Consider the following 25,947-nt stretch of genomic DNA (forward strand, 5'->3'; position numbering starts at 1 on the left):
TAATGAAATACAATAACTAGCATTAAACAGGAGGATTAGAAAGTAGGCGGCGCTTAGTGCTTTACAGGACGCTTCAGCTCGTTGATGGCGATTTCACGTAGTACCTGTTACTTTTCTCCGCGCTGGTTACGCTTCACCAATCACAGTCATTTGTAAGTAGTGGTCGAGAATTAATTAAAAAAATATATCATTTCTAAGGAATTGCTGAGTATTTCTGTTTGTACGAAACTGCGAATAAATGCACAAATACTCGGAAATAACGCTGTCATACGTTTGATAATATGTCTCCAAGACAAAACCACACGAAATTTATGCGACCCAGTTGAGTTTTCAGTGGAGTAAGCAGTCGCGCGCCACCTAAAGGTAAACTAAATATTTTGGTGATTATTGTAAATATGTTAACCGGTGCAATTGTATAATTTTTTTTAAAGAAAACGATTCATAAACAAATGAATATAGCATAAAAATGACATCAACTTTATTGGTCATGAGTAGATAGGATCCTTTGTCTCAAGAAACACTTCATGACAACTTGTGGACTTTTATATTCTATCTTTTAACGTGTGTGTAGCAGTATACAATTGAAACTTCACAAGTACCTTAAAGCAAGAAACTGATGTATGAACAGAAAAGCAATATAAAAGGAACATTACTTGAACCTGACAGTAAATGAGTTACATGGGTTTATTCGGCTCATGAAATACCTCATTATACAGACAACTGGGGGGGGGGGGGGGGGGGGGGGATGGGGGGGTTGGAAACAAGAATCTGATTACGTTTCTGTAAAATATAGCCAACTAAAAAAATATTAATATGCAGAATTGTCATTTAAGCCTAGTTACGACGTTTTTGTATAGACCGTTTTTCTGTGTCGAGGATAGGATGACACTGGTACAACTGAATCTCATGGGTTTTAGATAGACTTGACAAAGCCCACAAAAAGGAACACTATATCAAGACTGGAATCAGGGTTTTCTCATGGTGATTACAACAGTGCTATGACAATGTGGAGCACACCGAAGGGCACAGAGGGACCTTTGTGGTCGGATGAAAGGGGTTCCCCTTACTGCAGGATTTCATTTACACTGTGGGGCTATCATACTTGTAGTTATTGTGGAAAAGAGTGTGGTCAGTGCTTTAAAAAAAAAAAAAAAAAAGAAAACCTCGGTGACACTGTAAACATGTCTCCACTAGAGGGAGACTTTGCATGGCTTTTCATTTTCTAGTGACATTTATCAGTTTATTACAAAAAATTAAAAATAAATTTTAATGATGTGGCCAAAACAGTGTAACCCCACTAATGCTTTCTGAAAACATAAACCTCCTTAACCTAAATTTGGTGAATTTCTTAACCTAAATCTAAAAATCTAAGCTTACCCTATATTAAAAATGTAACAGCCTAAGCAAAGCAGAATTAAACTAGAAACCCAACAGCAGGATGGTAGGATCTCATTTTATTATTTATTTTTGTCCAAACCAAAACATAACCAATGCTTTCACATTGAAGTGTTCATATTTTTAAATAAAACACTGTGGATAACATAACACAATGTCAACTGACACAAATTAATGACTCCGTTCAGAGCCATATAATTATTTCACCACTTGAATCTTCTAACGTCTTTACGTTTCACTGAAAGTAAAAAAATATATATATATTTTACCATCGTTTTTTGTTTTGTTTTTTTATTAAATGGAACTATACACTTACAGGCAGTCTTGTCTTCCTCCATCACACTCAGAAGCCATTCCTGTGTTTGTTCTGGCTCACCTTTTTAAGACATAAGTGAAAGCAAAATATCACACCAGCACCAACTTTTGACCCATATGTTTTCAAAAGTTGTTTTATGTCAAAAAAAAAAAAAGGGGGGTTAGCCAATTCTGACTTGGTTTGCCGAAGTTTTGCCAGGTTCTGGTCCTGAGGGATGGGGGTCTCTTTTTCTGACTGAACAGGGCTTGATCAGTCCCAGAGCCTGATGTGACCATCTCAACCTGTCTGTGGCGCCTGGATTTCGTTCCCTTTACACCATGTCCCAAAGCCATGTGAAGGGAAAAACAAACCATTTTTGTCAGGACTTTTTTTTTTTAAAGAGGTAACTGTACATGGGTATAAATATATGCAGATGATAAACATCTGTATTCTAAAAATGATCTTAAACGGAGCAATTACTTTGAGTACCATCCTCAAATACTGAACCCACTATGTAAACCATGTTTACAGAACTTAAGCAACAAGCATAGCAGCATTTGTTGCAAGAAAATTTCAAACCTTTGACACATGACCATATGATTTGAACTTGATGGCAGCAAGCGTGTCAGCTCTACTGGAGGACTGCGGAAACAATGTCAGTAGTCTTTATTAAATTCAGAAGCTACAACTTTAATAACTATATGACATTTCTTTATTACGAACGAGTGTTTCAAGTGGGAAAAATAGTCTGAATTGTAAGAAAATCAAAGCTACCTTTTTTATTCTGTACCAGAAAAAAAAAAACCCTTATTAACAAGGTTCAAGGAAACAAGGGTCCATATTTTACTGTGTTAAGTTTCTGGTGGGGTTTAACGCACCTCAGATTTTTGAGTGGTTTCCTTCGAGTTTTTATCCTTTTCAGCCTGAGTACAAATGTAATTATAAATAATGCACAAAGTCATACAAACTGAAAACAGCTTTAAAAATAGTCAATGCATAATACTACAGTTCATCAACTTACTGCAATTTTGTCCTGCCACTGTTGGTAATCAAAAGCACATTCCTGAACTAAATGTGTCAGGTTAAGCAGCGTCACTCCAGATGATGGTGGCACTGACGATTTCTTTAGCCTCTCATAATGACCATGCACATTTGCAATTTCCTGCATTTAAAAAAAAAAAAAAACATCCATTAATTTCAAATTATCAATATTTCAAGAGAAATTATGTAGTGAGAACTGTGTAAAATAGGTAATACATTTTACAATAAAACATTTTGCTATAGTAAATACTCACTTCTAGCATTTCAGCGGAAGCGAGTTCAGCCACTCTGTGCTTGTGGTCCCGAAACTCTTCATTCACATTAAGCTGAATGCGTTCACTCGCTTCAAATGTCAGCTGCAAGGCAGTCACATTTTAGATGCTTTTAGAAGATATAGCCCTTCACCTCAAAACACAATTGTAGAGGTAGAATCTGCTGACCTTTTTGGGCATGGCAGTGAAACAAAAGGCCTTAGATGATAAAAGCCTTTTAAAGACGTAAACAACATCCAAATGCTGGCAACTTTTTGCATCTGTGATGAGCTTCCGCACATCATACCAGTCCTTCAGAGCAATCCTGATCTGAATAAATCGGACATATACTCAACTTTGCGTTTGTCATATTTAGAAACAATTTGCAGGAAAAGCTGAATCATTGCTCTTGACTGAAAAGAGAGTGAGAACACAGAAACAAATCACCTTTTCCTTAGGCCAAATAAGTTGTGTATTATAAAGGCCGTAGATCATATACAGGCCTCCCACCCGAATTTGAAAACTGTATGGGGGCAGAATGTATCTGTAGGCTATGGTGAATGTAAGCTGCGTGAAGGATCTCTTCTCATGGTCAGAGTGAGTTCCACTGTTGGGAAAAAGAGATGAGAGCATTTGAAATACAAGACTCATATAAAACCGTAATTTACACTAACACATCCAAAAACACATGCATCATGTTTACTTTATGAGAAAACACTAAAACTGTTAAAACAATGACAAGTGACTTCACTTATGTCAGATCAGTAAGAGTAACTAAACTTCAGTACTGCAGACAGAATCAGCCTGATCTAGTTTAACACTTCAGCATACGGACTAAAGCTCAGCCAAAGCTGAAAATTCTGTCATCATTTAGCCTACTCGACCTCATATCATTCCAAACCTGTATGTCTTCCCTTCCTCTGTGGAACATAATTTTTTTTTTTTTTTCGGTTGATGAAATGGAAGTCAGTGGTAATCAACATACCAACATGTTTCTAAATACCTGTGTTTTTCAGGAGAAAGTCAGTCACTCAGGTTTGAAACGATCTGATGGTATAGGCCTAAATGATGACGGAATCTTTATTTTTGGGTGAACCATCCCGGTTCCTCTGACAAAGCTATTATATGACAGTCTGCGTTTATGAAAAGTCATTATGCTAAATTCTCCTTGGGGAAAAAAATTATAATTATAAAACAGAACAACAACAGTATTATAAGCTTTTGTAACAAGATTATATGAGTAAATGACCATTTCATTTGGGGGTAAACTATTAGGTGTGGTAAGCATCTTAAAACCATCATTGTACCTGTACATATGAGGACTCTAATGTGAAGTGACTAAATTCAACAACTGCGCGCGTCTGATAAGCTGGTATTTAGAAGCAATAAAATATTTTTAATTCCCCCAACTACTATAAATGTAGTAGGCTAGTGCAACTCTGTTAAAGTGTGACTTACAAAAACACACTAGCGAAGTCCATCTCCCTCCAGATAGCAGAAAACTCCTCAAACCGAACCGACTCGGTTTGCTGGAAGCGGCCCAGAAGCTCCTCACAGTCGCTTTTGAACGGAGCCCAATAATATTCACACAGCTTCTCTACCCGGCGACACACTCACATGAGAACCCAGCACTGATGTCAAGCAATCTAAAATCATATTTACAGTAACTTACTTCGCGTCATCACCTCAAGGCCTTTTCTGTTTACAGTCCTCTATCACACTTTGAATGGGGATTGCCTGTGCACCTGCGTGCGTGCTGATTTAATGAACTTGCAGGTGTTGTGTGTGTGTGAGCGCGCGTGTAACGTGCCCAAAATCTATTGATATAAAAACATTCACATAAAAATCCACTCATCGAATTAAACATGCACATGATGAAGTCATGTGATGTAACAGCAATGTCGCATTAGGCATACTGATAATTAAAATGTTTACTGTTGTACAATGTATATGTTGCACTTCTGTAGGCAGCGTACATTGCACAGTATTCTTTTTGTCCACTTGAAGATAGAATTAGTTGAAATAAAGATGTGAATGAAAATAAAATTGTGTGTTCAAAGACTTATGAATGCAAATGTTTGTGTGTATAATAGTAGGTGCATCTAAAAAACATAGAATATCGCGAAAAAGTTTTTTTTGTAACTTATTTGTAACAAAAAGTGACTTACATATATTCTAGATTCATTACATGTAAAGTAAAACATTTCAAAAGTTTTTTTTATTTTAATTTTGATGATTAAAGCTTACAGCTCATGAAAGTCCAAAAATACAGTATCTCAAAATATTAGAATATTTACATTTGAGTTTCATTAAATGACCATCCCTACAGTATAAATTCTGGGTATCTCTTGTTCTTTGAAACCACAATAATGGAGAAGACTGCTGACTTGACAATGGTCCAGAAGACATTCATTGAAACCCTCCACAAAGAGGGTAAGTCACAGAAGGTCTTTACTGAAAGGAGTGGCTGTTCACAGAGTGCTGTATCAAAGCATATTAAATGCAAAGTTGACTGGAAGGAACAAATTGGGTAGGAAAAGGTGCACAAGCAACAGGGATGACTGCAAGCTTGAGAATACTGTCAAGCAAAGCCGATTCAAACACTTGGGAGACCTTCACAAGGAGTGGACTGAAGCTGGAGTCAGTGCATCAAGAGTCACCACGCTCAGACATCTTCAGGAAAAAGGTTACTAAGTCATTTCTGAAACAGAAACAACATCAGAAGCATTTTACCTGAGAAAAAGAACTGGACTGTTGGTCAGTGGTCCAAAGTCAGCTTTTCAGATAAAAGTAAATTTTCCATTTCATTTGGAAATCAATGTCTGGAGGAAGATTGGAGAGGCACAGAATCCAAGCTGCTTGAAGTTTCCGAAGTCAGTGATGATTTGGGGTGCTGTGACATCTGCTGGTGTTGGTCCATTGTGTTTTATCAAGTCCAAAGTCAATACATCCATCTACCAGGACATTTTGGAGCACTTTATGCTTCCATCTGCTGACAAGCTTTATGGAGATGCTGATTTCCTTTTCCAGCAGGACTTTAGCATCTGTCCACACTGCCAAAACCACTTCCAAGTGGTTTGCTGACCATGATATCACTGTGTTTGATTGGCCAGTTAACATGCCTGACCTGAACCCCATAGAATCTATGGGATATTTTCAAGAGAAATATGAGAAACAGTCGATCCAACAATACAGACGAGCTGAAGGCTCAATAGTTCTTCAGCAGAGCCACAGGCTGATCGCTTCCATGCCATTCCTCACTGATGCTGTCAGTTGTGCTAAAGGATAAATAAACATACTTTAAAGAACTTGAACTTTTCAATTTTTTAAATCCTTTTTTTGATTGATCTTAGGAAATATTCTAATATTTTGAGATACTGGACTTTTGACTTTCAACTTTCATGAGCTGTAAGCTCTACTCATCAAAATTAAAACAAAAAACTTTTGAAATGAATATTGTGAAAAAAATAGAATATTGTGAAAAAAACTTTTCACAATATTAAATTTTTTTTAGATGCATATGTATGTATATATATATATATATATATATATATATATATATATATATATGGAGTCCCCTCCATAAGTATTGGAACAGTAAAGACAAAATTGCTCTGTTGGCTGTGGAGTCAAGACATTTGCAAATATGATTAAAAGATGAATATGAGACAAAACTACAGAATGTCACATTTTATTATTAGCCGTTTCAACACATACACGTTTTACCAAATAAAAAGAGCCGCACTTTTAGAGTTCATCCCACTCATTGATGTGAGCATAAGTATTGGGACAGTTGAACATAAGGCAGATATAAAAGATTAAAAGCTATTATTTAGTTGCAGATCTCTTGCGCACAATCACAGCAGTGAGTCTGTGACCCATAGACATCACCAGACTCTTGCTCTCATCCTTTGAAATACTTTTCCCAGCCCTTAATGCCGTCAATTCCAATTATTGCTTGTTTTGGGGAGTTTCTGCCTTTACTCTCCTCTTCAGCTAGTGAAATTCATGTTCAATCGGATTTAAATCTGGAGATTGACTTGAGCAATCTAAGACTTTCCATTTCTTTGCCCTTATAAACTCCTTGACTGAACTAGCAGGGTGTTTTGGGTCATTGTCTTGATGCCATATGAAGCACTTCCCAATGAATCTGGTGGCATTTTCTTGAATATTGGTAGGCAAGATGGTTTTGTACCCTTCCAAATTCATTCTGCTACTGTCATCATACATCAAGTCATCAGTAAAGTTGAGAGGGACTGTTCCAGAGGCAGCCATGCATGCCCAGGCCATGACACCACCTCCACCATGCTTTACACCAAGCATTTTTTTCTCCACATTTTTGCTTTCCCATCACTTAGATAAAGAACACAGTTCCAAAACTCTTCTGGCTCACCTTTGTGCTCTTTTGCAAACTCTAATCTTGCCTTTCTATTTTTGGTGCTGGTCAGAGGTTTGCATCTTGCTGTGTAGCATCTGTAATTCTGTGTCAAAGTCTCCTGAGGACATTAGATTGTCAGAGCATCACCTCAGCTTTCTGGTGACACAGACACGTCTTATAGGGTTCATTTTCACAGCTTTTATGATTTGGTTGTCATCAACTACTGTTGTTTTCTCAGCCGATCAGGTCATTGTTGGTTGCTGGTGTCGTTGGTGCTTTTCAAACTCTTGATTTCTCCAGGCCCTTTGTTTTGGCTAGAGCTCTAACTGACTTGCAAATTGCTTGCTTTTCTTTCAAAGTCAGCTCCCTCATTCTCACCCTGGTTTGTGTGTGTCATCATTGAATGCACGATTCAGAACACAGAAGTAATGGATATAACTGATACAACACATTCCCTGCTTTTAATATCTGAAGAATTAATGCAACAGGACACAGCTGATCCCTTAGAAAGACCTGTGAGGCAACTGTTCCAATACTTATGCTCACATCAGATAGAGGGATGAAACTCTAAAAGTGCTGAACTTCTTAGCTGGGAAAACATCTATGTGTTGAATCACCCAATAATAAAATGTGGCATTCTGTAGTTGATTCATATTCATCTTTTAATCATATTTATAAATGTCTTGACTCCACAGCCAACAGAGCAATTTTGTCTTTACTGTTCCAATACTTTTGGAGGGCACTGTATGTATATATATATATATATATATATATATATATATATAATGATTTTGTTCCAGTCCTGAATCTTGAACAGAAGTTGTCAACTTAAATTCCAAGCAGGAATTTAAAAACATGTAAACCATTTTTTTGTCAGTATGAGTTTTTAATAGTAACAATACATTAAGACCATCCTTGTAGTGAATCACTTTATACAGAGCCAAATCCCCCTTCTTCCCACCACAGCTCTTCTCCAAAAAAGGGGATAGAGGGCCATACCCTCTTTCTTTTCACCTCTTTTCTCCCATCATCAACCCCACCAGCCACAGCAGGCTTCTCATCAACCTGATGAGGATGTTCCTCCTCCATGATTTTGTTTTAATATGCATTTTTGTGCTTGAAAATTATTTTAGGTTTTTTTATAAGCAGGGTTGTTTGTTTTTAAAAAAAATTCCCTAATCAGATAGGCCTACTGAACATACAGAGGCCTTGAGCATTACTGTTTGTTTTGGGTGCTATAGGTGCAAAACTGCATTGTACAAAACTTATCCATGTTGTGCCGAAAAGTCATTCAATGTAAAGGCAATAAAACACCCGTATTATTATAATCTATAAAAAGGTGCTTTCATGTGTTTGAGTGATGTTTTTTAACCGAAACACTGAAACAAACCGTAAAAGAAATCAGGTTGTGAAAATTGATTGTGAAATTTCAAAAATTGATTGATGACTCTGAAGTAACATATCACTATATTCAAGTCATGAATATAAATGCTTTTCTTGGGATTTCCTGTTTTTTACAATGGCTTACAGCATTTTTAAAACTGTATTTTATAATAAAATAAAACTCTTTTCGTTCTTTTAAAAAACACAAAGAACAAACAGGTTTAAACCAGTTTATATTTTAAAACAAAGTTGCTTCAGTGCTTATTTTTAAATTAAATTTTAATTAAAATTACATCAAACTATGTTCCCAATAACTTCTCCACCCAAAATTTCAGGCTTTCTTTACAAAAGTCCAGAAAGTCGAACCTTTACTTTAATTCAGATATTGAAAGAAAGTTCATCATAGAAGTGTATTGTCACCATGTTTGAAATTCAATTTAATGTACTCCTGAATAACTTAAGCGAAAGTGACATACAGCCAAGTATGGTGACCCATACTCGGAATTCGTGCTCTGCATTTAAACCATCCAACGTGCACACACACAGCAGTTAACACACACACACCGTGAACACACACCCGGAGCAGAGGGCAGCCATTTATGCTGCGGTGCCCGGGGAGCAGTTGGGGGTTCAGTGCCTTGCTCAAGGGCACCTCAGTCGTGGTATTGAGGGTGGAGAGAGCGCTGGACATTCACTCCCCCCTCCTACAATCCCTGCCAGCCCGAGACTCGAACCCGCAACCTTTGGATTACGAGTCTGACTCTCTAACCATTAGGCCACGACTTCCCCAAAAGTCTATAATAGATCCAGATAAAAAAAATAAAGTGTCATCAATTGAAGCATACATCACAAAATTCTGGTCCACAATTGTCTTTTACTGATTATGCAATAAACAAAACATTTAGTGTTAAGTAAAAAGCAGAAGACTGGAGACTGCAGAGATAAATGAAGATTACAATAAAGGAAAATGTCTTTCCTACTGAAAAACGAGATAAAAGGTCATAAAATACTTGCAGGACTTTGACATTCATCTGAAAGCATGATGAAAACAAATATTGTCTTAAAACTAAGCATTCATGTTCTTATGCCAATATGAATACTGTAAAACTGAGATATAAATTATATATCAGCTCTGCATGATCTAAAACCCCTCATGAAGCAGAAAAAGAAAATGGTTACCAGCTATGACATCTCACAAGCATGAATTACCTTAAGCATCTACCACAAAGAGAACTAAACAGAAAAAAAACACTAAAAATATAAAAATCTGTTGCATAATTAAACTATAAATCTGTTTTAACCTCGTTCAGACAAAAACCATCATGAGAACACCACAGCATGATTTTAAATTCCCTTTTTTGCACAACCTCCATCATTACTTTCAATGGCTCTTTTACAATTCATCTGTGCTGTTTAAGAGAAAACTTAAAGTGATGTAAGCAAATAAGAAAACAACACTCACAAACACTTGCGTAACCGCTACACAACAAAACTCAGAAGAGAAAAAATAAATTGTTCAATCTTTCATTAAAAGTACATATTCGTAAAAAGGGTTTCGTATATTGCATGGACTGCTGGTATTCTGTCTTAAGAAAATAGATTATTGTGCGACTGTAGCTACAATACACACACTTTGGGGAGGGGCATAAAACACAATGGAGAGTTTTTAGGTCAAATTAGGGAATCCAGAGGGTGTGTGGGAGATTGTACGCATCAGCAGTGTGCGTTTTACATTAAGGCTCTTAACTCTTGTCTGGTTGATGTCACTGTTAAGTTACATTATGCTCCTCTGTCTCCAGGCTCTCTACACACTGGGATGGATGGACTACCTCTGGGCTCACTGGCGAGATCAATGGAAGGTGCAGGTCATCTAGTACATTTTTAAAACACTGGGGCTTATAGAGAATATTAGGGCTTGGAATAAAAGGAGACAAGTGGAGGCAGATTTCAGGGATCGGGTGGGCAGGCAGGGATCAAGGGGCGAGAGAGAGGGATGCAGTGTCCGGAATAGCTAAACACAGCAAAGCTCAGTTGACTTGGTCCAGAGCACGCAGGAGCTCCTCTCCCTGCAGCAGATGATGGCGGTCCTGCACGGGAGCGTTGACTTCGCAGTCGTAACGTGTTAGCTGAGGCAGCCCGCTGCTGTTCTCTAAAGAACTGCTCAACAGACGACTGGCCACATCTGCAGAATCAGAGGGGAAAAGACAGAAACTGTATATACATGCTTAGGATAGAACTAAAATGCCAAAGTGGTGTTGCCATCAGGTGAAAAGTACTAAAATATTTCTCTTTACACTTCACATGTATTTAACCCTTGTGCATCAATAAAAAAAAGTTACACTTAGGTTCATAGTGGACAAAAATGTCCATGTCATAAAACTTGGAAGCTTGTGAGCACAGACTTATATTTGGTCTCATTTTAAAGAAGACCCATGGCAGATTATTGTTGAAGTAAAAAAAAGTGAAACCAAACAAAAGTCATACAGGTTTAAGTTTATGAAAATGATTTATGAACAATATTAAATTTTTTATTTTATGAATATTTTATATATGAAACATGTTGAACTTTAAACCTGCTAGAAAATCAAAGCCATAAATCTAAACAAGTTGTGTTCCAAATTTGAGGTCGATTTCTCAAAAAATGAGCTTTCGGTAAAATTGTTTGGGCGCAGTACCAAATTTTCCCCATTAGATGCCAGCAAAACTCTGCTGGGGCACACAGTGCTTGGATTTGTGATTTGCAGTTTCTATCGCTCAAATTTTACAAGAACATACATGCACATACACACAATTGTTTTTATGACACACAAACAAACCACACTCAGACATCCATACCAACACACCCACACAATTATATCTGCATTATTTATCCAATTGGCTCTATAATATGCAGAAGCAGAAAACAGGAATAAACAAGAGTATTTGCTTTATAGACCAAACTTCACCAAACCTGAAAAAAATGGCACCATCTGGTAAAAAAAATAGTAAAACAAATTACATTTTGAAACCTTGCCAACAGAATGAAAGCCTATTAATAAAAATTGCATCATTTTACAGTTAAACGGCACTGCGATTAAAAATAGTAGTTTTAAATGGGGACATTTTTGTCCAAAAGGTGCTGAGTGTTTCACTTTTTTTGTACCTAGCGTAAAATAGATTTATTAATGGAAATGAGGGTGGAATATTATAATTCCAATAAAAATACACACCTGAGCCAAAATGTATGCAGTTAGCATTAACAGGCAAAATGATCAAAAAACAAAACTAAAATGGACAAAAATGTCCAAAAGGTTGCACAAGGGTTAAATAATTGACTTTTCTTTGAGCTTCTTGCATTTCTAACAATGGTTTGCATTTAAAAACCGATAAAATACATGGTATAGTGATGATGATGGTCTTGTCACTCACCAGAGGGCAGTATGAGAATGGTTTTGTTTCCTCCAAGCAAACTCGATCCTTTAATCTCTAAAACTTTTGCCCTCTTTCCAGGCTCTATAGCACTGTCCACACTCTGAAGCAAAGCACTCTGCAGGAAATTGGAGAGTGGCCATTAGTCTTAGAGTTACATGGAAAACAAATCTTCAAGAATCTATTCATATGATGTTTCTCAAGATTTTTGTTTTTTTTTCAATTATCAGCGATGTTTTCAAAAATGTATGCAAAAAAATTCATATTAAGTAATAACAATTAAATAATTTATATAATAATTAAAAAACAATGACAATCTGAACCAATATAATTTTTTAAATATTATAATCATTTTGATATTGTTGATTTATTTTTATATATATTATATACAGTATTTTATATATATATATATATATATATATATATATATATATATATATATATATATATATATATATATATATAAATAATTATTTTATTTTTTTTATTATTAACAACAAATTTGGTCATAGTTTATGCACTTTTACTTAATCTTTGCATAAAATCTATTTTCATACTGACCAGTCCAACAGCCTCAGAAAGTGATGTCACTTCCTCCAGCTTCCTCTTACGTTGGGCGTTCTGGATAGCTAACATCTTTGGAGACCGCTCTCTGGGAATTTGGAGCAAACAAACACAAAATCAGATAATCTACTAGTAGTGGCATCTAAGGAAGTCCAAATCCCAGCTCTATGGTCATGATAGAACTGTTTTCGGCTCGATTCTAATCTACTTGCAGTTTAATACTGATCAGCTATCCAATCCCCCTGCTTAAGAATTGGTCTGACTGAGATTGCCAGCAGGAAGTCATGCCAGTGAGAGCTTTACCTGTTGCTGCTCTGTGGGTTGGGGGACAGAGCAGGGGAAGCGTCCCGAGTGCCGCTGAAGGGTGAGACTGGGGCATTGCAGACCTCCTGCAGCAGGTGCAGGGGCGAAGGGGCCAGAGATGATGGCTCCTGCTTCACTGTGCTGATGGAGGAAGAGGCTGGAGATGCAGGAGAGGGTAAGGGCTGGAACAGGGAGCTCATGGCTGACACAGAGTGAGGGCCAGATGGAAGCGGATCCAGGGGAGAGGGGATGCGCAGCTGGAAGTCGTCATCCATGGGGATGTATGGGGCCAGCATCTCTAGGTCGAGATCCTCCATGGCCTAGAGTTTGCAGATATATGTCTTGTGAAGTTTATGCAATGCAGTAATGACCACAGAGAGAGATATTTCAGATGCAGGGTTACCTGGGAGCTAAAAGGGGTCTTTGCCTCTGTATCAATAGCAAACAGTTTCTCAACCAGGTCCAGTTTGAATTCTGAACTGATGTCTGAGTCTACTTGGAAACCGTAGTCCAGTGGGCTGTTGGGCTAAGGAAAAAAAAAAAAACCCACAAACAGTTGAACCAAGTCTTTGAGACACACGGGATCTCATTAAACATTAAAAATGGGCAATCCTTTTAAAATTATTAAGAATAGCAGCTAAAAAAAGCAAGTGTTTGAGTTTTTACCCCTGAGGAGCCCAGCCCAGATGTGGAAGGTGTGTTTGTGGAGTCTGGACCAAGATCAGAGGCCGAGTTGAAAGGGAAGTCCTCCGCTCCGGTCTCTAGTTTGGTCAGAACTGGGGTGGAGTCGCTGGGCGTCAGAAGAGACGCACTGATGGGCAGCTTCTCGCTGCTCGAGGGCAGCATGACATCATTGTAGAGGGGCACCTCCTTCAGCAGCTGCATGTCAGAATCTGGAGGAAATTAAATACTGTTAAATTATTATTGGCAACACACCAGGTATTGTGTGTATATTTATAAATTTTATTTCTAAAACTAAGATTATGAATCCATATTTCCCAGTCTCAGAGGATTAGTGAATGCCTTGAATATGTTTTAAGTCTACATAAGATTACAAAGTTGCAGAGGGATTGCAATATTATATTAAGGTACACTCAAAATTTTGGGGCCAGTAAGAATTTCTTTTTTGAGGAGTGGGGGGAACAATTTAATATTTTTGTTTAGCAAGGGTGCATTATATTGATCAAAAGTGACAGTAACATTTTTACATTGTTACTAAAGATTTCTATTTCAAATCAATGCTGTTCTTCTGGACTTAGTATTCAAAGAATCCTAAATTCAAATAATTTCTGAAGGCTCGTGTGACACCGAAGACTGAAAATTCAGCTTTGCCATCACAGAAATAAATTAAATTTTGAAACATATTAAAATATAAAGTAATTGTAAATTGAAACAATATTTCGCAACATTACTGATTTTACTGTATTTTTGAATAAATACATGGAGCCTTGGTGAGCATAAGAGACTTTTTTTTTTGGATAAACATTACAAAAATCTTACGAATCCCAAACTTTTGAACGGAAGTGTATGAGCTGTCAGTCGCTAGTAGATTGGCTGCACAACGAGCCAAAGCTATTGAACTAATCTGTTCCATTTAGGCATGTAACCATACTTAAGGAAGCACCTGTGTTGTTGAAGTCCAGAGAGATGATGGTGTCTCCTGCAGCAGGTGCCAACACAGTGAGAGCCTCAGGCTCCTCTTTCAGCTTCTCATACAGTTCAGAGCTCTTCATGGGACACTTGAGGCTTTCAGGCTTGAAGAGTTTGAGTATGTCCACCTTAGAGGCCTCATCTTCAATCTCCTGGTTCTCTTTCTCCTCAGCCTTGGGCTCGGTCACGGTCTGCTGCAAGGACAGGACAACGTCCCCCTCCACAATGCCACTGGAAGGGACAGAATGGTAAGTTGAATTATGATCACAGACACATTTGTATACACACTAAAGCACTTTTCACAATATTTTGCTTCTATAAATCCACTGGTCTACTGAAGATCGGCAAACTGAATCCGTACCTGAGAACATAGTTGACGCACACAATCCACTGTGGCTGAGAATTCTTGGGGTTGTAGATAACAGTGGCCTGAGTCTCCACCCACACAAAACCACCTTTCTTAGCCAGCATGCGGTACTGGCCTGTGGTGGCCTGGCCCTTTCCGAACACTGGGAAAAATAACACACTCTAATCAGAAGTATTCAACAAGACATCTTTTGTAACAGTTTTGCATATTAAAGTGAAACCTTTATCATGATAAGATATGCATTCTGTCTAGGTGCTCACAGTTGTGATGCGTCTTGGTAAGGTGATCTGAATCCAGGGCATGATAGTATTCGTACACAGACCTGTTCAGCAGGTCATCTGGCTCATATCCCATCAGCTCTGTGATCCTTTGGAAAAAGAGTGAGAGAATTGAGTTTGCAATTAAGTGGCTACATACTGAAACAACTGCCACTTCAACATGATCTGGATATGAGAAGTCTAATCGTCTGTGTTATGTAACCCATTTTTAGTTCTCACATTAAATATTTAACTTAGATCTGTATTTGGTCTTAAAATTAACAATCCTGTGTCAATCCTGGCCACTGTTTATGATTTTTTTTATTAATTTAATTTTAGTTTAAGGTTTTACTAATTCCGTTGTCTGCTTTTGCCATTTTTATTAGTTTGGTTTTTTATATAGAATTATTACTATATAGATTTCAATTGTGTATTTCGGGGTGGGGGAGGTTTATTTTTTGTTTATAGTTCAGCTCAGGGATAGTAACTAGGTATTGTAGTATGTACATACAACATATATGTACAAAAAAAAATTCCAACAACCTTATTACATCTTCAGTGATACCGAAACTGAGGCGCTGTTACGCCTTCAGCAAAGGCTTAAAAATACTACAGGCTTCTGCCACTAGGTGGAGTTAATAACATTTGTAAAAGTACAGGACACAGGCTTTTGTGCTTTGGCCTACTAGACTCGTTCTGCAGCATTGCTTTTGTCAACAACTGGTCGGCACGCACAATATTCATTGCTAGGCACAGATACAATCAAGACAAACCCAAATATATAAAACAAAGCAAAATAGGGAAATAAAGTATGGCAGGCCAAACCATTTACACTTACAAAACAAAAGGAAGAAATAAAAGGAGCTGTGTGTAAATCTGTTTACATAATCCGGGGGAAATTGTTTTTTTTCTGTTGGGTGTATGCATGCATGCTATTTTTAACATTAAAGCAGGAATGGTCATTTGTAACTTTAATGTGCAACGCTTCCGGTTTAATTCCCTATCAGTTATTTTCATTTTCCAGTTACGTTTTAAAAAGTGTTACGCTGCTTTATACTGCAAACTTATATTTTTGATGTTATTTTAATCTATTATGCCAAACATAAATGCACTGGGTTATAGCACAAATAGTTTTATCTTTTATTGCACTTTGTTAAATCTTTTATTTATTAACCTGTAGCAGTTAATGAATTGAAAGTGTTGCACATCACAGGAAATAGCTTTTTTGTACTTTGCAAAATAAGGTGGATACGAGAGCATTACATCTTCCTGCTCACCTTTCATCACAGTACGAAAACTTCATGTCCAGAGTGTGGCGGCTAAGAAAGGTCTTGCTGTCCAGAGGCACCTCGATGTTCGAGGGATGAGGAATGGGCTCACAGATGAGCACAAGGTAGGTCAGAGGAGGCTCTTTAAAGCCAGAATCTTCCGATCCCTCGCCGCGCTCCTGCACACGCACATGACCAGTGCAGTGAAGAACCTTTAGCAGGACAGAGAAGGGGAAACGTCTGTTCAAAGTCTTTGTATAGCAGGTATGTCTTAAAAAACTACTATACGGATGCTCTGTGCACAGTAAGACTCAAGCCAGTTTATTTCCTTCTTCCTTGTTAAATTTCCTGTATACATGCAATGTCAACAAAATGAATGAACCATTTAAAATCAGCTTATCAGGGTAATACAAATATTACCCTTCTAAAACATGTAAACAAGCTAAAAATGTACCAGGAAAAGGTAATGATAGGGGGAAATTATATACAGGCTGTGGATACCAAAAGATTAGTGACAGTCTGAGAAAACTTTGTTAACATTCAGACAGCATCTCACCTTCCATGTAGCAGACTTGATATTGACAGTGCGCCCTCTGCTAGTGAGTGTGCACTTCATACGCAGGAAGAAGCTGCGCTCTGTGTTTTGTTCCTTGGTCGTTTTGGATCCTAAACATGGACAAAAAATTCAGTTAATGCATTCATTATTGATGGCTGGTGTATTTTTTGCAGAAAAATGTTGCAGTGTAGCTTGTGAGGATTACCTGTCCTGTGGACCAGCATCTCTCTCAGCTCCTCATGGTCACATGGGTGTGAAAATTCAAAGATGCTGTGACCAGTCAAATCAAACTGAAAGAAAAGATGGCAGAGATAGTTAGCTATATCTTACGCTTTAAATCTAAACAGAACAGAACAAAACACCAACAATTAGTTACCTGTGTGAGGCCCATGCTCTTGCTGACATTCTCAGAGAGATAAACCATGTCTCCATCTTCAGACAGGACCATGAGGAAACCCTCCAGGGCCTTCAGATAAAAGCTGTTCAGCTGACTCTCCAGCTCATTCTCCTTCTCGGAGTCATCTGCAAAGCCAAACAACATCCTTTAGCAACTATTAAAGGGGTCATATGATGCAATTTCATGTTTTCCTTTGTCTTTGGAGTGCATATATAAGATCTGTAAAGTTGCAAAGATTAAAGTCTCAAACCCAAAGAGATATTCTTTATAAAAGTTAAGACTCTGCCACGCCCTCCTAAAACGGTTCATTCAAACACGCCCCCACGTCTACGTCACGTTGTGAGAAGATTCGCATAACACCGCCAAAATGTAAACGCAAAGAAAGAGGGAGTAACTTTTATTCTCACTGTAGTATTGTGGTTGCTGCCGCCATGTCGTGGAGACACTGTGTTGAGAGTTACAACTTAAGCTACATATTAGTACCAAAATTATTATTAGTAAACTAATCATTTTATTTTACAGAACTGTAAAATTTCGATACAAATATTGATGGCTGTCTTAACTGCAGAGAAGGCAAACTTTACTTTTGTTAACAACAGTTGATTCATAAGTGTGTCTTATTTCAATTTTTGGAAAATGTGTTCTCAAATGCATGTTATAAGCATTCCAAAGTCAGAGCAGATGAAGAGATGAGTTCAAGTGGAGCAGCATTTACTGCAAACAGGGCTGTTCCCAAGACACTGAAAATATTGGATCATGAGCTGCTTGCGTGTAAATGAACAAATTAATCAAATCGCAGCCTTTGGAATCTGATAACCACTAAGCCATTGCAATTTAGGTTAATCATGCAGCCCTATTACATATATACGTATCTAAAAAGTACATATTAGTACTAATATGCACCCTTTGAGGTTTCTGCCTCAGTGCAGATCGTAAAAAAAATTTTTTGCCTCTATTCATCAGCTCAGTGTTTACAATATTTGTTTACAATATCTACTGGTTGCAATGTTTTGATTCCCATTTGAATGTGGTGTAACTATTTTGTGTATGTAGATGCAAATATTCAAGTCAGCGTACTGACCAGAGCTGAGCAGCTTCCTCATGTGCAGGTAGCTGATGGTCAGCCTCATGATGGAGGCTTTGTCCAGGTGGGAGGTGGCATTGTGTGGCAGGGGGAGCTGGTGTGCTAACTCGTAGAACACCTCGGACTCCTTTCCCCTGCGAGATCGTGCTGCATCCCTGGACTTCTCCTTCCTGCGCTCCGAGCTCACCCTGAAAAGATAAGGAAGGACAGCGTTTTGTTAGTTTGGCTAGGTGTTTGACAAGAGAGACCTCCTGTGCTAGTGCTTGAGGGCAGCAGCAAGGTCAACTTATTTTAAATCTCTAATTTGAATGGCGTCAAAACTTGCTACGTCAGAGGCCAGAAAGATAGTTTCAATCTGACTGGCTGGTAAAAGGGGTGTAGACATGCTGTGACAGACTCAGTTACAACCCAGCCAATGGTGATAAACGTAGTGGTGTCAGACAGTTTTCAGATTTCCCAACAGAAACGTTTCAGCACACAACAAGGAACAAACGTTTACACACAAACAAGCCATAAAATAACTGGTATTACAAACAAGCAAGGTCAGGATCTGAACAATAAACAGCTCTTGGCCAGAAAAGAACCTCTTTCCTGGCAAATAGGTCATCATGAAAAAGCTTTTTGCTAAAATGAGTCTCTATCTCATCATAATTTCTAAAGCAGCCATCTATTACCCTTGGGATCTTTGCCTATTCTGTCACTGCCAAGACCAACTCTCACACATTTAACAAATGTTTCAGTTCACTGCAATAATGGAGGTCAAACAAGCAAAGCTACTGGCAACAAAGTAATGCACACTCTGTAACAAAAACCACCACCTTCAGATGTTCATTCACAGTTTACAGATGAGGAAACTGTTCATTGTTTTAAAAACAAGCCCACACTTCAGGCAAATGGATTCAAATGCTGATAAACTTGTCTTTTTTAATTCTAGGATTTCACAGAAATCTTGAAGTGGCTTTAAGCAGAAAGTTAAAAACCTCAGATATCCTCAGAAGCTAATTCAACAAAAACCCACGTTTTATCTGTTTATATCAGGTCTAGGGCTGAAACGATTCCTCGAGTAACCCGAGTAATTCGAATACAAAAAATCAGAGGCAAATTATGTGCTTCGAAGAATCGCTGGTTAAATCTCCTTCACTGATCTGCTACACACAGAAATGTAAAGGCATTCACGGCAACCCGTCAAAATAAAATCCTGTTTAATTTGAAGACATTGCAGCAGAAATATATTTGTTCAGCAGAATGTACATACTACCACTACTAAAATTATGAAAACTTTATTTTAGGACTATACATTATTTGAATAATTAGTCAAAAACAACAATAACAACAGTTATGTCTGATTCTGTCGCATAGAACTGAATAAAAATAATACATTGATATTTAATATTAATATATTTTGTCCAATTTTCTTTAAATAAAAGTGTGGTTATTTTATTGGCTTGTGTTTTTTCAATTCTGTGTCATTAAAATTGAGTATTATTAAATTAAAAAGTCTTATAAAATTACTTTATTTAATAAAATAAATAATTATTACAAAGCATTTTCGGTTTCGGTTTTCGACCAAGCTAATCCAGAATTCTCAGTTTCGGCCCAGAATTTTAATTTCGGTGCATCCCTACCATTTACTGTAACTGCATACGGAGCACCGTCTTTGCAACTACATGCTCCTTTAAAGGATTACACACAAACACACACCAGTATGCAGAGAGACATTTAAGAGGGTTCATTCTCCACATAACTTTAAATTCACGTTGCTGAAAAATGTGGTAAGACATTTTGTGTGTATGGACTCATGTTTTTGTTCCAAGTTAGCTTCCTGTCCACTAATTTTTGACTCTTACAAAAGCCACAAGGCCTTCTAAGAATACAGTAAAGCGTTGTCATGCCTGAGCTGTAGTTAGGCTGAAACTTGAAAGTTAAGTTGCACATTGTTTAGGTTTTATTATTTTTTTATTACTATTATTTTGATTTATGTCGAGTTTTAGGTTATACTGTGTTTATCTTTTTTAAAGTAATTTGAAATTGATTTTTATATATTTGTATTTTGAATGTAATATGGCAATTAAATGCACTAAATGGGTTACTAATATATGCAATTTCAGCAATAAAAACTTTCATTTTTCTAAAAAGGAAACCAATTACTGGTTCATTTAAAGAGACCTGTCTAATTTTCTCTTGTATATTTAGTATTGCTCTTTAGTAAAGCAAAAGTACTACTTATCCGATTACTCGATGGAATTTTCGGTAGAATACTCGATTACTAAAATATTCAATAGCTACAGCCCTAATCAGGTCAGCTGACTAAAGATGTTAAGCCTCAAACAAGCTTGAAATCAGATATGGAAACAACATTAAGGAACTGGATTTAGCCAACATTTGCAATAACAGCACAAACACATCAGTGTCTGAAAAACAGCAGACCGTGTGGAGTGAGTCAATGGTGTTCTTCTGTTTAACTCGTTTAGAAGCATCTGAGAATTAATGTTGCATTGGACAGTTACATTGCAGCAATATGAAATTTCCTAATGCACCGTGAGCCCCCGGAGGTCAAGATCCATCAGAGCTTCATTGTAGTGTTAGTTCATCTGCATGTATTGTCATAAACAGGGGCAAAATAACTCCTTTGCATTTTCAATTATAAACTATTAATGGCCAAGCAACAAATTACACAGTCTCAACACCACTCGTCTCAAACCATTTATACAGTTAATGCTTTCACTGTATAGAAACTTTGCCGCTTTTCTCAAAGCTAAAACAGTGCCAATTTTCTGGCATGCATACAACTTACTATAATGTCATCTGGTTGATATTTTATTTCTCTTTTCTTTATTTACATATGTGGCCTTGAGGTGATATAAAAGTTATAAAAAGCAGTCAGATTTTTACTTTTATTTCATGCTAGTTGGATTGCGTTACTGGTTATGTATTTTACTGTATTTTTATGTATTTAACAAACAGCAGTGTGTCATTTTTCGTTTTCTGAACTAAAAGGCATTAGGAGAAGCAGTTAAATACATTTATTTTATAATAAGCTTTTTAAAAATTCAGAATCAAACTGAATAGTTTATTGAACGGTTCTGAATTTGCATGTGGTGATTCTGAAGTGATGCAGACTCTATTTGGGCCTATACATACATTTTGCTCTTTATAATTTAAATGACCAATGAGATCTCCATGCAACTGGCAATAAATCTACATATTCCCCATCTAGGAGTTCCAAGGTCAAAGCAGCAATGAGAAACAAAGAGCAGGCATTGTGTCAACCATCATAGCCACGCAACACAAAGAAGGGGAAACGGTTAAGACAAAGCGGCAATGATTTGGCCAGAAAGAGAGGAAAACCCTTGTGCACAGGGGATGTTAACACGCATTTAATTGTGGTTTTAAGCCTGTTTGTGTCTGTGCATGCTTGTACCTTGTCGTCTTATGTAAGCTCCATATATGGACTGCTCAATAATATATACATCTACATTATTGACTCTATTCAGGGTAGCTGGAAGGCCCCTTTAGCAAATGGGAGCTTTTTACTCAACTGCAAATGCTTAAGTATGAGGTTGCATTGTATGGTTTCAAAACACAATGAGAAGAAAAATACAAGAGCTTTCTTGGAAGTGGATGCGCCTCATCACGATAACAAAATGGCTAATAAAGCAAGCTGATAATCTTACCAAGAAGTCATGTTCTGATACAGAATCTGTTATGCAAATCCAATTTGCTGTATTCACTTGGTCCATTTGCCAAAGCAATCACCAGATTCTCATGTCTACATTTACTGGCATTACTTAGTCACCTATTTGATTTTTCATCTCTGTGATATAATAATCCATGCCCGTCCATTTCTAACCAATTTCTAGTAACAGATAGCAAGGCTGGGCAGTAGGGATAGTCAACTAAGTGAAAAATTAGTTACAAAATAGTCTTTTAAAAACACTTCTGTGCTGTGCTGTTCCAATCTGTTACACTTAAATGCAAGAATGCATTCAACACAAAAATAAATACATCTTATTGGGGCGAGGTGAAGCCAAAACCAAGCAAACTCCTGAATATTCAATATGGAAGCTATATAGTTTTGCATGCGCTGACTGCTCTATATGCATATGATAAATAAAGCGCAAAGGCAAAATGTAGCAGAATCTCTAATGGTTGTCATTAATATCGAAGTTAATACGTTATGATATACTGCTATATTGGTTATTCATAAGTACTCACGCATGATATAAGATTTGTCATACCACCTAGTCCTTCCACCTAGGAAGGCTTTTGAGCTCCTAAAGAATTACCTGCTTGAATATTGAGAACTAAATAATATCGGTAACTAAAATCGATACAGGTCTAAAAGGTGGCCTGTTTTACAACATGATTCCCAATTGGATTCATATAGATCGCATGCAAGACCTTAAAACATAATGACAGAATCAATAGACCTCCTTTTAACCCAAGGCTTATGAAAACACCTCTAAAGAGGAAAACATAAGAGGGACACATTTCAACATTCAAACCGATAAAGGCCTTTCCACAAGACTGGGCAGCAGGATGTTGCGTTGACGTCAATGCTTAGTGATTAAGATTTGAGAAAGAGATGCAAAAAGCGTGTAGCAGCTTGAACTTGGATGCCAACCAAAATAATGTCAGAGGAAAATAATGCCAATAAAAACAAGGTATTATTCACTTTAAACAGGATATAAACTAAAGGCCTATCACACAGTATTGTTATAACTACAAATAAAAAAATTGAGATTATCTGTCGACGGTCAAACTGACCTTGGATTCAATTCACCAAAGAGCACATGAAAAAAATCAGTTAAAACAGGAATACTTTAACATTAATATTTCTCTAACATTACAAAAAAGTGAACTTTTAAACTTTAAAAGTGTGGAAAAGTACTACTTCTGCGTGCTTTCCTGAAGCTCCAACAGTAGAAATGAACAAGCAAAAACTAATAAAAATGTTCACTTTCAAATGTAAGTTTCTTTAGATAAAGGTGTCTGCCAAATGCATAAATACCATCAGAGGGTAGTTAAGAAACTATGAAATATATATCCAAAAAGATTTTATTTCAAGTCTTTGTAGCTGGTTCTAACAATAAAATACGCCAGACAATTTGACCTGCAAACATCGTAATTGTAATAGAGATTGAGTACACATTCCACAACACTTTGCATGCATGTTCTCAACCCCAAATGAGAACTCACAAATTTTCAAGAAAAACATTATAGGTTAACCAGCAATTCCAACAACTCAAAAAACTAAATGTGCCAAATTGAGCTGTAACTTCCATATAAATGGTGACACACTGGATCTTAGCTTATCTACAATGCCAGTGCCATCCTTCTTGTAAATTCACCCGCACCGAGAAACCAACCAACATTTTCCAGTCTTAGCAATACCAACACTTATTTCCATCTCATCTCATCTGAGCCCACACTGATGACAGGCCTGACAAAGAATAAGACACTGTCAGCAAAAACCAAGGACAAATTCCTGCTTCCAGTCCTTTATCTACACAAAATATGCCAGACTGGCTGGCTGAACAAGGGCAACGAGTTCATGTAAATTGTGGGGTCAAGTGGTCTGAGGGGTAAAGAAGGGATCCATCATATGACTAGCTCATGGCTCTTTTTATCTTAGAACATAAACTGCATAAAACATTCAGAGCTGAATACAGTAAAAACACCACAATACATAGTACACAATGAAACTACAAAAAGTATAAAAATTATACCATTTACTTTCTCCTCTACTGTAATAGATATGCAGCTCTCTGATCATAACTCTATAGGAAAAAAAGCTTTTAATATAAGCATTCAACATTCATGCTCATATGTGTCTGTGCCTATATATGCAAAGTGTTTACACATTCTCACATTCTTATGAGAGCTGAATTATGTCTATACGATTATAAACTGGTTTTAGCCGTTTAAGCAATAAATCAATGTAAATTTAAATGAGCATGCAGCTAGTTTTGTTAGAAAACTAGACACTCTGTTACCTCAACAAAAAAAAGACAAATGTGGTGTTATAGAGGCAACAAATAGGAGTCTTTAACATTTAATGGTTGTTAGAGACAAATAGCCGGCATGAGAGCTCTCAGCTTGCTCTTAGTTGTTTGGTTAGCCATCAGCACAAAATGGCGACACGTTCTGTGTGACGGGGGAGGAATATCTTTTGGCCTGTTTACTATGCAAAACACAACAAATTCCGCTCAGCAGAACACCTTCTTTGACAAACCTTTTCTTTTCAGTGACAACTCCAGTATCCATTCCTGGGTGAAACCACTCAGAATGTGTTAAATTTTCCAAACCGCGAGGCCAGAAAAATCAAGGACGTGGCCACCTCTCGCCAACAAATAAAAATGCGTTTTAGAAAGAAAACGAGCAAACGCGGTAAAACGATCCGATACTGGTCCAGTGGTGTGTGTTGAAAACGTCTGAATGGTAGAGAGCAACCCTCCGGTTCGCTGAAGGTCAAATCATTTGTCCAGCACCGGTCGGTGCAGCTTCCAGTCGGTACAAAGAGTTACACGCGACTGCGCTCCACTACTCTCTCTCTGTGGCCCGCGCGTTCACGAGGCGCTGAAGGGAGCGAGCACAGTCATATGAATGCAGACAGCGGTGTCGCGCTCGAAAAATGACATTCAGAGAACCGATGGGACATCAGTCCAAAAAGCACGATGTGATATGTAACCAGCACTATCGATCTCACCACCACAGATGTAGTAAATTCAATTTTCTTGCTTGTCCCACAACTATCTATTGAAGTTTTTTTTCTCATCCAGTGAATACTGTGTAGCTACTGTTTATAACCGGTAATTGCTGTTAAAATATAGTCTAATCTTTAATTATTATTATTTAATTATAATAACGATTAGGTAACGGAGGACAATTATTTTACAAAATAATTACACCAGCCACCTTGTCAGAGCATCTCCTAACCAGGAAGAAGACCTTTAGCATTTACTAGCAACCTTCCAGAACACCCTGCCTAGAATCAACCAGCAAGCAGGCTGAACACCCTAGCAACTAGCCAAGAGCACCCTAGCAGCCAGTGAAAATAACCTAGCAACTCGCCAAAACCCCATACCAACCATCAAACAACCCTATTTGTTTAACCACATCCAGGTAACCAACCAGCACACTCTGCAACCACAAAGAAATGGCCAGGTATTTTATCTGCCTCAACTCAAACGAAAGCAGAAATGTAAGGTTTTTGATGCTGTATAGTCATCATTAGCAGGCCGTTGTTAGGCGGTTGCAAGAGTGCTCTGGTTGGTTATCAGGATGTGGTTAAACAAATAGTTATTGGTCTTAGTGGACCTTAATTTTGGCCAATTTTATGGTTGTAAG

The 25,947-nt window shown here is 37.4% G+C and overlaps 2 protein-coding genes across 2 annotated transcripts; both read right to left on the bottom strand.

The window, feature by feature from the left end:
- Positions 1 to 1,510: 1,510 nt before the first annotated feature.
- snapc1a (small nuclear RNA activating complex, polypeptide 1a) lies at positions 1,511 to 4,664 on the bottom strand (the record flags this gene model as incomplete). The annotated part of the gene is made up of 11 exons (XM_079376192.1): positions 1,511 to 1,530; positions 1,712 to 1,771; positions 1,887 to 2,019; positions 2,270 to 2,332; positions 2,569 to 2,613; positions 2,712 to 2,852; positions 2,986 to 3,087; positions 3,172 to 3,312; positions 3,430 to 3,589; positions 4,441 to 4,579; positions 4,655 to 4,664. 11 exons carry the CDS (start codon positions 4,662 to 4,664, stop codon positions 1,511 to 1,513), a joined length of 1,014 nt encoding a protein of 337 aa, XP_079232318.1.
- A 4,294-nt stretch (positions 4,665 to 8,958) lies between these two features.
- On the bottom strand, positions 8,959 to 25,178 carry hif1ab (hypoxia inducible factor 1 subunit alpha b). The gene is made up of 15 exons (XM_079376089.1): positions 24,833 to 25,178; positions 18,595 to 18,785; positions 17,493 to 17,638; positions 17,322 to 17,406; positions 17,117 to 17,226; positions 16,570 to 16,772; positions 15,296 to 15,402; positions 15,030 to 15,177; positions 14,643 to 14,899; positions 13,685 to 13,911; positions 13,422 to 13,544; positions 13,019 to 13,338; positions 12,713 to 12,803; positions 12,152 to 12,269; positions 8,959 to 10,925 (listed from the first exon to the last, which is right to left on the bottom strand). The coding sequence occupies exons 1-15, from the start codon at positions 24,862 to 24,864 to the stop codon at positions 10,771 to 10,773; spliced, it is 2,313 nt and encodes a 770-aa protein (XP_079232215.1). The 5' UTR covers positions 24,865 to 25,178; the 3' UTR covers positions 8,959 to 10,770.
- Positions 25,179 to 25,947: the final 769 nt, after the last annotated feature.

The sequence above is a fragment of the Barbus barbus genome (assembly GCF_936440315.1).
Source record: "Barbus barbus genome assembly, chromosome: 24".
In the NCBI taxonomy this organism is placed as follows: Eukaryota; Metazoa; Chordata; class Actinopteri; order Cypriniformes; family Cyprinidae; genus Barbus; species Barbus barbus.